A 13,194-nucleotide genomic window follows, 5' to 3' on the forward strand; every position below is an offset into this window, starting at 1 on the left:
AGCTCTCTGACTGCATACTGCGTACTTACATAGTGTTCAAAATGTAACCCTCTATTTTCTATTACAGTTGTTAAAGACTGGTGTTATATAGTACTTGCATATCTGTGCAATCACTAGAATCAGACCTGATACATGATTAGAGAAATGAGATTTTTACTTTTTCTCTGGAAGATGGTTGGTGAGCAGGAAATAGACTTTAGGCTCTGAGCAGAAAAGCTGCATTCTAAAATCATTTTATAAGACATTTTGTCCCTCTTAGACTTCAGATATCTATCTACATGGTAAAGTTTAGGCCACAATTTAAGATTGTGAAGTTCTTTTTTTTTTTTTTTAGATGCAAATGAGAACCATTTTTATGTCCACCAAGTTCTGTGTATGGATATTTCTTATTCGTCATTCCAAACAGTTTCCATTTCTGACTATGAAGGGAAAACTAGCAAGGAAGAAATATTTAGTGTTGTATTTTATACCTTCTACCATTTTCGGATTTTAGGGTCATTAAAAATTACAGTTCATGAGCATAGGTCAGTATAGTTGTCCTTTTTTTCTGTTCTGACTTGATTTTTTTTAAATTTGATTTGAAAAACACACACCAGACTATACAGTGGTCTGTAGCAGTAGGAAAAAGGATAGTCTGTGAAAGTGCTTACTGATAACATAATTACACTGAATGCTTGCCATCATGAATTCAGTTACAGAAAAATAATTTCAGTAATTTCTAGGCTGATCCAGGCCTAGATCAGCTTTTGGGCCGAGTTCGTCCAAAAAGTCCACAATACTTTTCTTCATGACTTTTGTAGAATAATACTTGCATATGATGAATCACAGTTTTCTGAGCTTCAGTAATAATGACCTGGAGACTTCTTATAAGGGAGTCAGCACACCTGGACTTAATATTAGTATTTTTCTCCAAAGTCAAGCAAACTGGATTAGGTAAGAGCATATATTATTCCAGTTGTCACATGATCTGAGCTTTACAACCAGTATAGTACCAAAACTTCATGTTTATAACATTAGTAAAATGTAGCTTTTCTCCGAGCTTGAAATTTTCCAGATAAATCATTAAGTGAAATTCAGTTTATAACTTACGATGTAAAATGTTTTACATCATCCAAATATGTTTGTAAGGGTATGTATATAATTTCTATGAAATTTGTCCATGTAGTGATAGCCTGCAGATACAAAAATACATTCTTTTTAACAACATAATTGTTAGCATATGCCAGATTCTTTAGACATTCTTATTTTTAAAAGTGTGAGCAAAAGATCCAACTTTCAAATGTGTCTTAGTTATTACTCAGGCTCTCACTGAAGTTGAATCAAAATTCCCTGTTCTCGAATCATAGAATCATAGAATCAACTGGGTTGGAAAAGACCTCCAAAATCATCAAATCCAACTCTTGACCCAACACGACTGTGGTTACTAAAAAATAGCAGTATGTCCTCACATACTAGAAATTGGGCTAATTTTTCTTCAGGTATAATGCCTTAGTAAATTCTACTTTTGCTAGTTAAACTTACATCTCTGAATTAAAAAAAATGTTATTCTAGGAAGTAACTGGGAAAAAGAAAGAAGACAACCCTCATGGATTTCCCTTCACAGAAAGGTCACACTGAAGCTCTGCAAATTTGTGTTCTTAGGAAATGAGGGGCCAAATATTAACAGAAATTAGTTTTCTACTTCTGTCCCATTTGCATTATCTCCTCCTCTGGCTCTTCAAGTACTCAGTATTAAAGACCCATTTGTAAATTTATTGTGAATTTCTTTGAAGTTGACAGCCATGAAAGAGACAAAATAGACTTTTTTTTGATTGATAAAAATACCAACCTTAACCTTGATAAAAAAAAAAAACAGTCTTATAGGAACAAAAAGAAGAATTTCCTTAGAATAACAGTTACATGGTCTTTATTTTGGTATTTTTTATTGTTGTTATTAATGAAGACTTTTTTCACTTATCAATAGCTGTTTCTTATGAAAATAAGGCACAAGAACTATTAAACTTGGTATGGGTTTTACAAAATTATCAGCATTAGAGTAGCATTTTCTTAGTGAAGCCCTTTGAAGCTCAGATAATACATGTGAGCTGGAAGATAAGTCCTTGCACTTATTTAGTTATCACCATGTTGTGATATGGTGGAATAATTCAGAAAAAACAAAAGTCTAAAAGAGCAAACTGTTTTTTAAAATGTGTATTACTTTCAAAGGGCAGTATAAAAGAAGGATGGCACATGTAATCAGTAATGGTTTTGAAATTGCCATTATCGTTGTTGTAGAGAATCTAAGCTTTTGGAAGACTTTTAAACAGTTTAGCAAGGAACAAGGGGAAGGGGGAAAAAAAAGGAGGGGAGAAAAAATGCAAAGTTTTGCAATGGAATATAAACCTGTAGAATCATCTAGAGACTTTAGTGGCACATTTGTTAGAAAGCCTTTCTTCAGACATCTTGGTTGAAGAAAATAATGAGGCACTAATATGAGCTTTAGTACTTCAAGCAGAGAGTGTTCTGACCAACCACAGAAAATTATCCTCAGATAAACTGAGGTTTTTTAAGGCAGCAGGGACAACTAAAGAATTCTGATGTTTTCACACATTTATCTTCTATTAGGATGATTAATTAGCACACATGAGACATTAATTAGAAAGTTTGTATTGCATATCAGTTTAAGTCTGTAGTAGGATGACAGATAAGATTGATTTATACTCTCTGATTTCCAGAGGTACCACTAAACTATCATATGAAACATTATACCTAAAACCACTTTCATTGCAACAGCCATCCAGTCACCTTTGCATACACAGCATCTTCTCAAATAGCTTTTCCATGTTTTCCATATAGTGAATAAAAAGTGCATAAAAGCATTGTTCAACAGTACCAAATCATGTCTTCAGTTTCTCTGCATAGCCAGGATTTAAAAATTATTTTTTATGTGTGCTTATGTCTCTTCCTGAGGGAGAAACAGCAAAACTGAAAGGCATAGAAAACCAGTCACTTAATAAATGTCGTACATGACCTGGGACAAAAATAAAAATTGACCTCTTGCCCATTTTACTTTAAAGCATGTTGTTGACAGCATGATGATCTCAATGATTTCCTCTTGTAGATTTCTTTCTTTGTTCCTGCACCATTTCTTGTAGGAAGATTGTTGTTAAATTTCAACCATCTTGAATAGGATCTTTATTGCTTTAGCTGATACAGTCTTAATATGGTAGACCCCGAAGAAGGTGTGTGCCTGAGGTTGTACAGCCTGCTGGAACCATCAAGGAAACAGCAGCGAGTTCAGATCGACCACTGCTGTAAACAGTGACTAACAAAGCAGAGCTCTGGTGCTTTAAGGACTAATCAGAAACTTACAAGAAAAACAGGCAGTTCCACTGGCGGTAAGCAAAGGACTTCTAAGCAACATTCCCGTATTTGCTAGTTAAAGATCTGGATCATTGCCCAAAACTTTGTGTGTGTTTGCATGTAGGAGTGAAGGAGAGCAGTAGGTAATTGTTGTATTTTTCTCTTCCAGAGCTTTTTAGTTGCTTGTTTTCAGCTGTAACCGGAGCAGTTTCATCCTAGGGTCAGAAAAAGAACAAAAGTTAGTTGTGAATTTTCTGTGTCAGTGTCAGATGAAAGGGATTGTTCCTCAAGGTAGCCAAGACTGAATATTTTACCTGTTAAGTGAAAGTTTTCACTATTTTGCTTTATGATTCCACCATCTGTGTACATTTAAATGTGAATGTTTCTCTATCTTTGGGGATAGTTCTTGTACTCTCTTTTTATTCATTTTTTTCCATCTTTCCTTGCTGTCTAATTGTGTATGCAGCTTTTGCAGAAGACAACTCACTGTTCCTCAGTCTGCTGGAAGGGATTGTAAGGTTGTTAAGGATTACACTTCCTGACTCCCTTCTAATAGTAAGTAACTTTGGAGAATTTCATCCAATAGGCATGTGAAGCATACTTTTAAAATTAGGTTTTTTCTTATGAAGTTTGTGATTTGCAGTTAATAGGTGATCTTTAAAGCTGTTCTCTTTCTCTTTTATTTCTAAATTGCTGCTCTCTGTTTAAATTTTCATATTATATATACTAACAAAATACCCATTGTGCCTGCTTTTAAACTGCATATTTCAAAGACCTATATCATTGAGCAGAATTTCAATGAAACTGCAGAACCAGCTTATGTGTTATAAGCATTTATAGAATTTTAATTATAGAACCAGCAGTATTCAGCCACAGATCTAAGATATGTTAAAGGGAGAAAATAAATGGCTGTTTTATTTTCCTTTCCTGATACCTCATCTAGGCCCAACTAATAACCCAAATCTCCAAGTTCCCAATCCTTCAATGGGCTCTACCCTGAGAAACATCCCAGAATTTGACCTACTAGATGAATTTAAAGTACCTCCAGATGTAGTCTGTTGTTTTGGTTATACTGTTGTTTTAATATATTATGCAAACTCTACACTTTGCATTGGAGAGTATTTGTGAAATACTGACTCTGTTTCAACTTTTTGTTAGAAGTTGCTGAAGTTTTTCATCTACCTGTGGGACAGACACTGGTGAAATTTGGATTAAGCAGCACCAGTTTTGGTTTTGGATTTGGGGTTTGTTTTGGTTGGTTGGGGTTTTTTGGCTACCCTCCAATCCTATCTGGGTGGATCAGGAAGTCTGGTGAGTTCCAGCTTTTTCAATATTTGCATCAGAGAAGTATGTCATCGTCATTCAGGTAGGGTCATGACATCACAGAGTGGAACAATGAATTCCAGTTGATGTTATTTTGCTCCAACACCATGGTTCACACAAGGACCTAAAACCTCCAGAAGATCCATAGGTTGCTATCATCTCCCATCTTTCTACAGGCTTACAGTATTTTTCAACATGCCATGTGAATGGTGATGAACTGTGAATTCAGCAATGCCCTTTGTGAAAAAATCTTCACCAAATCTACACCTTTTTAGTTTCAGCTAGTGAAAAGGGACAGCTGTCAGTATAGATGGTCTGTAGAGCTATTGACGCTGCTGAGTCCCATTGCTGGTCTTAGAAAGGGTTGCAGTTGCCCAGATGCTACCGCTCCAGGTAGTTCAAAGACATGATTTACAACACCACTGTGCTCTTGTCACTGTGCATTCTTACTTAGCTACTTACTTGGCTACTTAGTATCCCAGAATTGTTCGGGCTGGAAAGTACCATAAAGATCATCTAGATCCAACCCTCCCCTTCATTGCAGGGATGCCACCAACTAGATCAGGTTGCTCAGAGCCCCATCCAATCTGGCCTTGAACACTTCCAGGGGTGGGGACATCCACAACTTCTCTGGGCAGCCTGTCCAGTGCATCCCCACCTTCACAGTAAAGAATTTCTTCCTTACATCTAATCTATATCTCTCCTCTATCAGTTTCAAACTGTTCCCCCTTTGTCCTATCACTATTTGCCCATGTGAAAAGTTGCTCCCCCTTCTTTTGACATGCTTCCTTTAGGTACTGAAAGGCTGCAATGAGGTCTCCCCAGAGATTTCTCTAGGCTGAACAATGCCAGCTCTCTCAATGTGTCTTTGGCTGGATAGGTGCTCCAGCCCTCTGATCATCTCCATTGCCCTCCTTTGGACCTGCTTCAACAGATCCATGTCTTTCTTCTGCTAAGGACCCCAGACCTGGATGCAGTAATAGAGGCAGGTCTCACAAGGGCATAGTAGAGTCAAAATCCCCTCCCTCAACTTGCTGACCATTTACCTTTTGATGCAGCCCAGGGTGTGGTTGGCATTCTGGGCTGTGAGCACGCATTGCCACCTCATGTCCAGGTTTTCATCCATGCGAATCCCCAATTCTTTCTCCATAGGACTGCTCTCAGTGAGTTCTTCTATCAGTTGTTACTTGTGACTGGAATTGTCCTGACCCAGGGGCAGCACTTTGCGCTTGGACTTGTTGAACTTCATGGGATTCTTGTGGGCCCACTTCTCAAGCTTGTCTGGGTCCATCTGGATGGCATCCCTTCCTTTTGTTGTGTCAACTGCACCACGCAGCTTCATGTCATCTGCAAACCTCCTGTTGATGTCCTTGATGAAGATACTGAAGAGAACTAGTCTGAGCCCTGAAAGACACCACTCCTCACTCACCTCCACCCAGAGGCTCCACAAGAGCCATCAACTGCAACTCTTTGGTGATGTCCCTCCAGCCAATTTCTTATCCACTGGATAGTCTATCCATCATAGCCATGTATCTCCAATTTGGAGATAAGATGTCATGTGGGACCACATCAAAGGCCTTACACAAACAAAAGTGTATGCCATCCATAGCTCTTTAGTTGTGGACCATTGCAGACACTCCATCATGGAAGGTTGCCAGATTGGCTAGGTACAATTTGCCCTTAGTAAAGCTGTGTTGGCAGCCCTGGATCACCTCCTTGTCTTGCATGTGCCTTAACATTGCTTTTATGAGGATCTACTCCATGATCTTCCTGGGCACAGAGGTGAGGCTTGCCAGTGTGCAGTTCCCCAGGTCTTCCTTTCTCCCCTTTTTAAAAAAAGAGAGCAATGTTTCCCTTTTTCCAGATAGCTGGTACTTCACCTGACCACTATGACTTTTCAAATATGATGGAAAATGGCTTGGCATCAACATCAGCCAGTTCCTTCCTGTTACAGTAGGAACTTTTTTCCTAGTAACTTATTAGCACTTTCTTGCTTCAATTTAAGCACGTTACTTTTTCTCTCCATGGACATGAATTACTCACTGTTTTCTTTACATATTGCTACCTTTCACATAGTCAAGGAAACTGCTGTCTCCCGTCAGTCATCTGTTTTATGACACATCTGTTTTTTCAGTCTTTCCTCATGGGTCATCCTTCCCAAAAGTTTTAGCATTCTGACTGCTGTCTTTTGAAGCCTTTTAGATTTTATTGTACCTCACTGTTATAAGAGTGTAAATCAGCCTAAGCACTGTCTCACTGGCTTAAATTAACAGAAATAACATCACTTTTTCATCGCTTGTGGTACTTTGTTAGTAAGTATCCCCATACACTTCCCAGTAAGTGGCATGCTATTTTTTTAAACAGTTAATTTTCCTTTTTGTATTTCTGCCTTTGATTTTTTTTCCTTCCTAAGTTTAGGGTTTTACATTTATTATTATTGAATCTAACTGTGCTGATTTCAGACTGTTTCTACAATACTTTAGAGAGTATTTTAGTGTGATGTGATCCCCAGCTTTTAGTCCTGTGTTATCTACATCATCATCCATGTTGTAAAATAAAGTATGTACTGGAACTAGACTGAGGAAAAATTAACTTGCTTCTCACAGTAAAATTTCTTCGTAATCTTCTTTTGAACATATGCCTTGAATATGTTTTATTAACCAGTTCTGGAAACAGCTGTGATGATTCCATGTAGCCACTATCTCTTTACTTTGCTTATAGGAATGTCATGAGGTATCAAGAGCCTTACTGAACCAGTTAAACTATCACAAGAAAAGCATTAGATTGGCTTTATGTGACTGCCCTTTGATAAATCCATATTGGCGGTTCATCATCTCCTAATAATTGCCAATAATACACCAATAATTGCCAAATTCTTTGGACCATAGTTTTCTACAATCCACATTGTCTAGTTGCACACCATGCACTTCATCATCAGACTATTAATAAACAGGCATGTCTAAGGTGATGTACATTTTAATGTTTAGTGCAATTTCATGCTCCCCTTGCTGTGGATGGAAACCATAGGGTTTTTCTCAGATTTTTTAGTGACTTGCCTTCATTTCTTATTGCCTTCTTTTCTTATGGCTTTTTAGCACATAGATAGACCTCGTTGCAGCTAAGGGTGACTGTAAAGCTCTCCTCAGAATCAGACAGGGCTGCTGTACAGACAAGGAGGGTAAAAGTATAGCCATGGCATAGATGTACTGCAGCCTCCACAAAAGCTAGGGCATGACATGCACTAGGTTAACATGGACCATGATTTTCCTGAAGGTACAAGGGACGGTGTCTAAGGTAGTTGTTTGGTCAGAAAACAGGCGTGTCACAGACAACAACCATTCTGGCATTATCAAAGAACCATCGAGAAGGACCTCTGTTTAGACTTCACTTCTCAAGTTTTCAAAAGTTTCCATGCTCGTCTCTGACTGTTACACCCACCTTTTCTCCATGTCTATGTACCTAACTTGTGCTTGTGGTTTAGTGTCTTTTAGCAGCTGTGTCTTTCAGTTGTATAATCCTAGCAGATCTAGCCAATCATTTCTGAATTGGTTCAAACAAATTTTACTGTCTTCTTATTGTATTTTGCTGTTATACTTACTCTATTTCTTCTCCCTTTCTTCCTTCACAGGAAAACTATGAAATCAATCAACTGAACTATTCCTATCTGAAAGTCACCATTATAGATTACAAAATTTGTTGTCCATTGGACTGATTTAGTTTGCAGGTTATTTGTACTGGTGAGACAGTGAAACTGATGTCAGTGCTCCTGAGAAATGTATTTGCTCTCAATTAGCTGGGCTTGCACAAGCTCTTACCAAACAGCAAATTTGGCGCTTCATCCATATTTGTGCTTCGTCTTGTGTAGTTGAAAGTTCATACAGTTTTCTCTTCAAAGGGTCTGATGACCCCATATCTGGTGTAATTCAGAGATGACATATAATTGTTTACAGCAGCAACTTCTGCAATAGACTTTTTTACATACATTAAGCCAACATCTGCTAGTGCATCCATTATTTTCATCAGCAACAGATACTTCTACACAAGGTAGAAACTGACTCTGTTTGCAGGAAATTAATAATTTTGAATAATTTGAGTTTTGTACATACATTCATTATCAGAGATTATTTGCAGTGGGAAAATGAGTAACAGTACCCCTAATATACAAGCAGGTTTGTTTCGTTTGGTTTGGTTTTTTTGATGGGTCAAAGATAATCTAAGGGCTGCACGGAATTTGTTACTTTCCCTACATGGCTTGTTGCTTATATAATTATTGAATACCCTTTTAAAAAAATCCCATTTTTGATTTTTGGTATGTCAGTGATGAGTAGAAAATTCTCTTCCAAATGGACCTTTTCTCTTTGTAACTCTGGCGTTGTTCTGTCTGCAATTACTGCTGCCTTCAGGTTGGAGTGATGTCCTGCTCACACCTGGCATGGTCTTTTGGCCTACAAGGAACTACTCTCATTTGTGCAACTTTTGTTTTCTCAGTCAGGCCTAATACCTTTAATACCTTTCATACAATACCTTCTGTGAGATGCCTGTCTCTTAACACGAGCAGAAATGCATTGAGCCAAGTTTAGATTTTTGTCATGCTTGCTAAGAAAAGCAGTAGTAAGTGTCACAGAATAGGTACATTAGTCATAGGAATCAAGAGGCCACAGAGGAGAGAAAGTGCAGACCAAGCAGCCAGACTGTCCAGTGGCATCTGGTACTTCTAAGATGTCTGTTAATGCTTCCTGGAGTTGGAAGAGTCTCATATGGCAGGGAATGTCTTTTTACCTCTCTATTTTCCTGTCTCCCATTTGACTGCCCTGGTGGGCTGCAGGCCATTATTTTTAATTGAAATCTGCTTAACTGCATTTTGTGTTAAAAGTCTTATCCTGAACACTCATGGTGAAATATGTTGTAGATGCTTTACCATTTCGTATCTGATCATTCTAAACCATATTAAATATTAATTTATTAGTTTTCATGAAAAATGACCGAGCTACTCTGATTACTGAATTTTCAGACTGGGTACATTATCATCAACCTGGGATTACTGAAGAATTCTATACTGGCCTCTTTCTGCTTCCAATGAGATTGGTTAATTAGAACTTAAGAAGACTTTCCCTCAAGTGTTCAGCTGATACAGTGTAGGCTGATTTTTAAATTCATTCTTTGGTTTGTCTTGGGCTTTTCACAGCAAGCTGCATTATTAGCCTAAGTCTGGGCTTACACTGTTCAGTGAGTGGTCTTGTCTTGTTTTTATCCCTTGATCAATTAAAATATTTGCCTCTGTGATGTTCGTTTTCCTTTCTCTGCTTTATTATCTTGTATTTCTGCTTTGCAGAAGTGAATCTTGCAAGTATTGCTCTCCAGGTTGGAGTCACACTTCACTTAAGGGCAAGGTTGTTCTTTCTTGCATAGCTTTTCCCAGTTATGAGGGTTGCAATATAATGATAGAAATCTGTTGGAAGAGTGACAGAATCTTAATTATATAGAACTGCAAATGTTTTTTAAGATTTGCATCAACTACACGATGAGAGGAGTCTAGACCATCACCAAAATACACTTCTGAACACTGGGACAGAAGACCAAATTGACTAAACTCTGGCATTTAGTATTTGTATGGGAATAATTGTAATTACAAGGATTTTTCTCTGCTTAATTAAAGGCACTCCTCTGCAGAAATAAGAAAGCAATTTACTCTCCAACCAGGCTTTACACAGTTCTGTCAACGAAGTTTAAGTACCCCTGGCTTTTCTGCACTTCATCTGGTAAGTTTTGCGTTTATCTTCTCTACACCAGTTTGGCATCTACATTGCTTGATGCTTTTAGGGTAAATAAAGTGATTTTCTGAAGTTGTCTTGCTTTCCTCTAGCTTCTGTCTGAAACTGGTAAAAAGTACTCCTTGGTGAGTTGAGGAAATTATGTATTTGAAAAAAATGAGAATGTTCCTTGGAGCCTGAAATAGATAGTCTTTCTGTATATTACTATAAATCAAAGTTAATTAGTAAATGTTGGAGTATGTTACGTTCTTTCCTTGTTAGAAACATTCAGGTTCATCAAATAAATGCTTTGTGTGGTGATCACAGGTGATTTGCAAAGGGAGGTTGTGTTGCCAGGCAGCAGGTAAGCTCCATGCAGCCTCTCACTCACACCACCGCTCTCTTCCTGGTGTGATCAGGGAGAGAATAGGAAAAGTGAGAAAACTCATGGGTTGAGGTAAAGACAATTTAATAGGTAAAGGAAAAGCCTTGTGCACAAGCAAAGCAAAAGAAGGAATTCAGTCACCACTTCCTACAGGCAGACAGGTATTTCGCCATCTCCAGGGGAGCAGGCCTCCAGCATGCAAATGGTGACTTGGGAAGACAAATACTATCATTCTGAACATTCCCCCCTTCCTCCTTCTTCCCCCGGTTTTATATACTGAGCATGATTCTATATGGTGTGAAATATCCCTGTGGTCAGTTGGGGTCAACTGTCCTGGCTGTGTCCTCTCCCAGCTTCTTGTACATCTCTGCACTGATGGGATGGTATGAGGAGCAGGAAAAGTCTTGGCTCTTTGTAAGCGCTGCTCAGCAATAATGAAAACATCGCTGTGTTATCAACACTATTTTCAGCATAAATCCAGAACACAGCCCCATAATATTTACTGTGAAGAAAATTATCTGTACCCTTGCCAAAACCCACATAGAGAGATAAGTGAATAAAGAGAAAAAAGAAGGGTAGAGGCTCAATTATCTTGACTTAATACACGGTTTGCAGGGCTAGCAGCAGGGACAGCACGCTGACTTTTTTTCAGTGCTGTAGAGGAATCATGTTAAGTGAGAAATGCCCTAATTGGCATAGATGTAATTGAGTCAACTGTTACATGTCTCCGAATCATCTCCAGCCCTATGACGCTGCCCTTATCACAAAGGGAAAAAATCCCAGATCTTTTTATTGCCTTTCAGTAGTATAAGTGTTCTACAAACATACTATGCCATAAATGAAACTAACTACAATTTTGGTACTCTTCCTCTCCCTACCCTTTTAATTTTTATTTCTTTTTGTGAGGCCTGGTAAGTAGAAGCAGGAAAAGTCTTAGTGCACCAATGAATGTGAAAGATGTAGAACACTAGATGTAAGCAGTTGCTTCCTGTGTGTTGGGGCCTCCCGCCACTACTCACTTCCTTAATCTGAAATGCTGTGATGTCTAACTTGTTCCTTGCGGTTAGAGGCTGGGTTCCTTCTTCTGCATGCAGACAACTGCTTTTGCTCCTGAGAAACTTGGTAATGTTGCGTTTACCAAGTATTGCACCGTAGACGCCATTTTGTGTGCTGTCACAATCTACATGCCTCTAATTCATCATCCTTAGAAAGGTATGTTTGCAGTAATGATTTATGGCATTTTCTGTATAAAATTGTTTTGCACACTTCTATGATGTGTGAATAGGAGTATTGGCTTCTTAGTTAAACCATTATCTCTGTTTCCTTTGAAAATTTACACCAATTGTTAGGGAGACCATTACCCTCCACCTGCATTTACTTTTTACACTATCTTTTTTACATTTGTGTATAATTTACAATAGTCAAAAGCACATATTACTAATGATTAAAGATTATTGTTAACACTTGAACTAGAAAAAGAAAACAATGAAATGCGATGGATTCGACTCATCAGAATGGAAAAGTGTGATTTCTGAAAGGGAGTGCAATGCTTAATTGAAAATTAGATTGAATTAAGCAAAAATATTTTGCATATAAAACATTACATCTTCAGCAACTGAAAAGATGTAGTATATGTACATTTTAAGCGGTTTTGCTTTAATCTTTTGGGATTTACTTTTTTAGTAGATATAAATATATACGATATATTTATTTTTGATATACTTTATATATTTTTTAATATATTTAGATCTGTAAATCTCTATATAGATTTATTTGTACATATATATACACTAACATGTAATGTTTTAGTCATTGGTAGTACAGTAGGAGAGCTTCAGGGATATTATGCTGATAATTAATTAAAAAAATAGCAGTAGCCACAGTATCATTAAATATAAAGGCAATTTTGATATCAGGGACTTCTTTTCCTCACTCTGCATCCACAGCACCACAGAGGTATTTTTTGCTACCAGCTTCAGAAGACAGCCTTGTGAAAGGTATTTGGGCTAATCAAAGTGCAAATGCAATGCAACCGTTGCTCTTTACAGACAAGGATGATTTGATAGCTAGTTTTTGCTAGAATTCTTCCTCCTAGTATAAAAGTTATTACAGTGCTATTATTCAAATGCTGTAACAAATTTTCTGTGCTCTTACTATGCTGAAGTATCATCAGCCTTTCTGGAACTCACAGAACATTAACTATACGTTTTCTAAAGCTGTAGTTTTTAGGTCTGTTTTTGACTTGTCAAGAAAATCATTGATAAGAGATTTTAGTCTCTGTACTCAACTGGACAGATGTTTTATTTCCTAAAGAGATACACGGTATTTTTTATTGGCTATATAGCAAGTAAAATAATTTTCAGTTTTATGTGAACACAGAATAACATACAGTTA

General features: G+C 37.6%; 1 protein-coding gene and 1 long non-coding RNA gene across 6 annotated transcripts in view; one reads left to right on the forward strand and one right to left on the reverse strand.

Annotated features, from left to right (window-relative positions):
- DOCK8 (dedicator of cytokinesis 8) overlaps positions 1-13,194 on the forward strand; it is an 88,160-nt gene that overhangs the window by 9,887 nt on the left and 65,079 nt on the right. Inside the window, exons 2-3 of one of the 5 annotated variants that reach the window (XM_027709558.1) lie at positions 3,809-3,897; positions 10,322-10,424. Coding sequence is in view for 1 of the 5 variants with exons in the window: in XM_027709557.1 (XP_027565358.1) it covers positions 10,322-10,424 (103 nt within the window). In the remaining 4 variants the exon portion in view is untranslated. Of the gene's footprint in view, positions 1-3,808; positions 3,898-4,770; positions 4,814-10,321; positions 10,425-10,770; positions 10,780-11,856; positions 12,013-13,194 lie in introns of those variants that run through there. The other 4 variants (XM_027709559.1, XM_027709557.1, XM_027709562.1 and 1 more) reach the window with 4 other exon arrangements.
- On the reverse strand, positions 3,368-4,609 carry LOC113981889. Its single transcript, XR_003538555.1, has 3 exons — positions 4,385-4,609; positions 3,657-3,843; positions 3,368-3,557 (listed from the first exon to the last, which is right to left on the reverse strand). It is a non-coding gene; the product is annotated as an uncharacterized LOC113981889 (long non-coding RNA).

Source organism: Neopelma chrysocephalum, unplaced genomic scaffold, assembly GCF_003984885.1.
Source record: "Neopelma chrysocephalum unplaced genomic scaffold, ASM398488v2 Primary Assembly neopelma1_96814, whole genome shotgun sequence".
In the NCBI taxonomy this organism is placed as follows: Eukaryota; Metazoa; Chordata; class Aves; order Passeriformes; family Pipridae; genus Neopelma; species Neopelma chrysocephalum.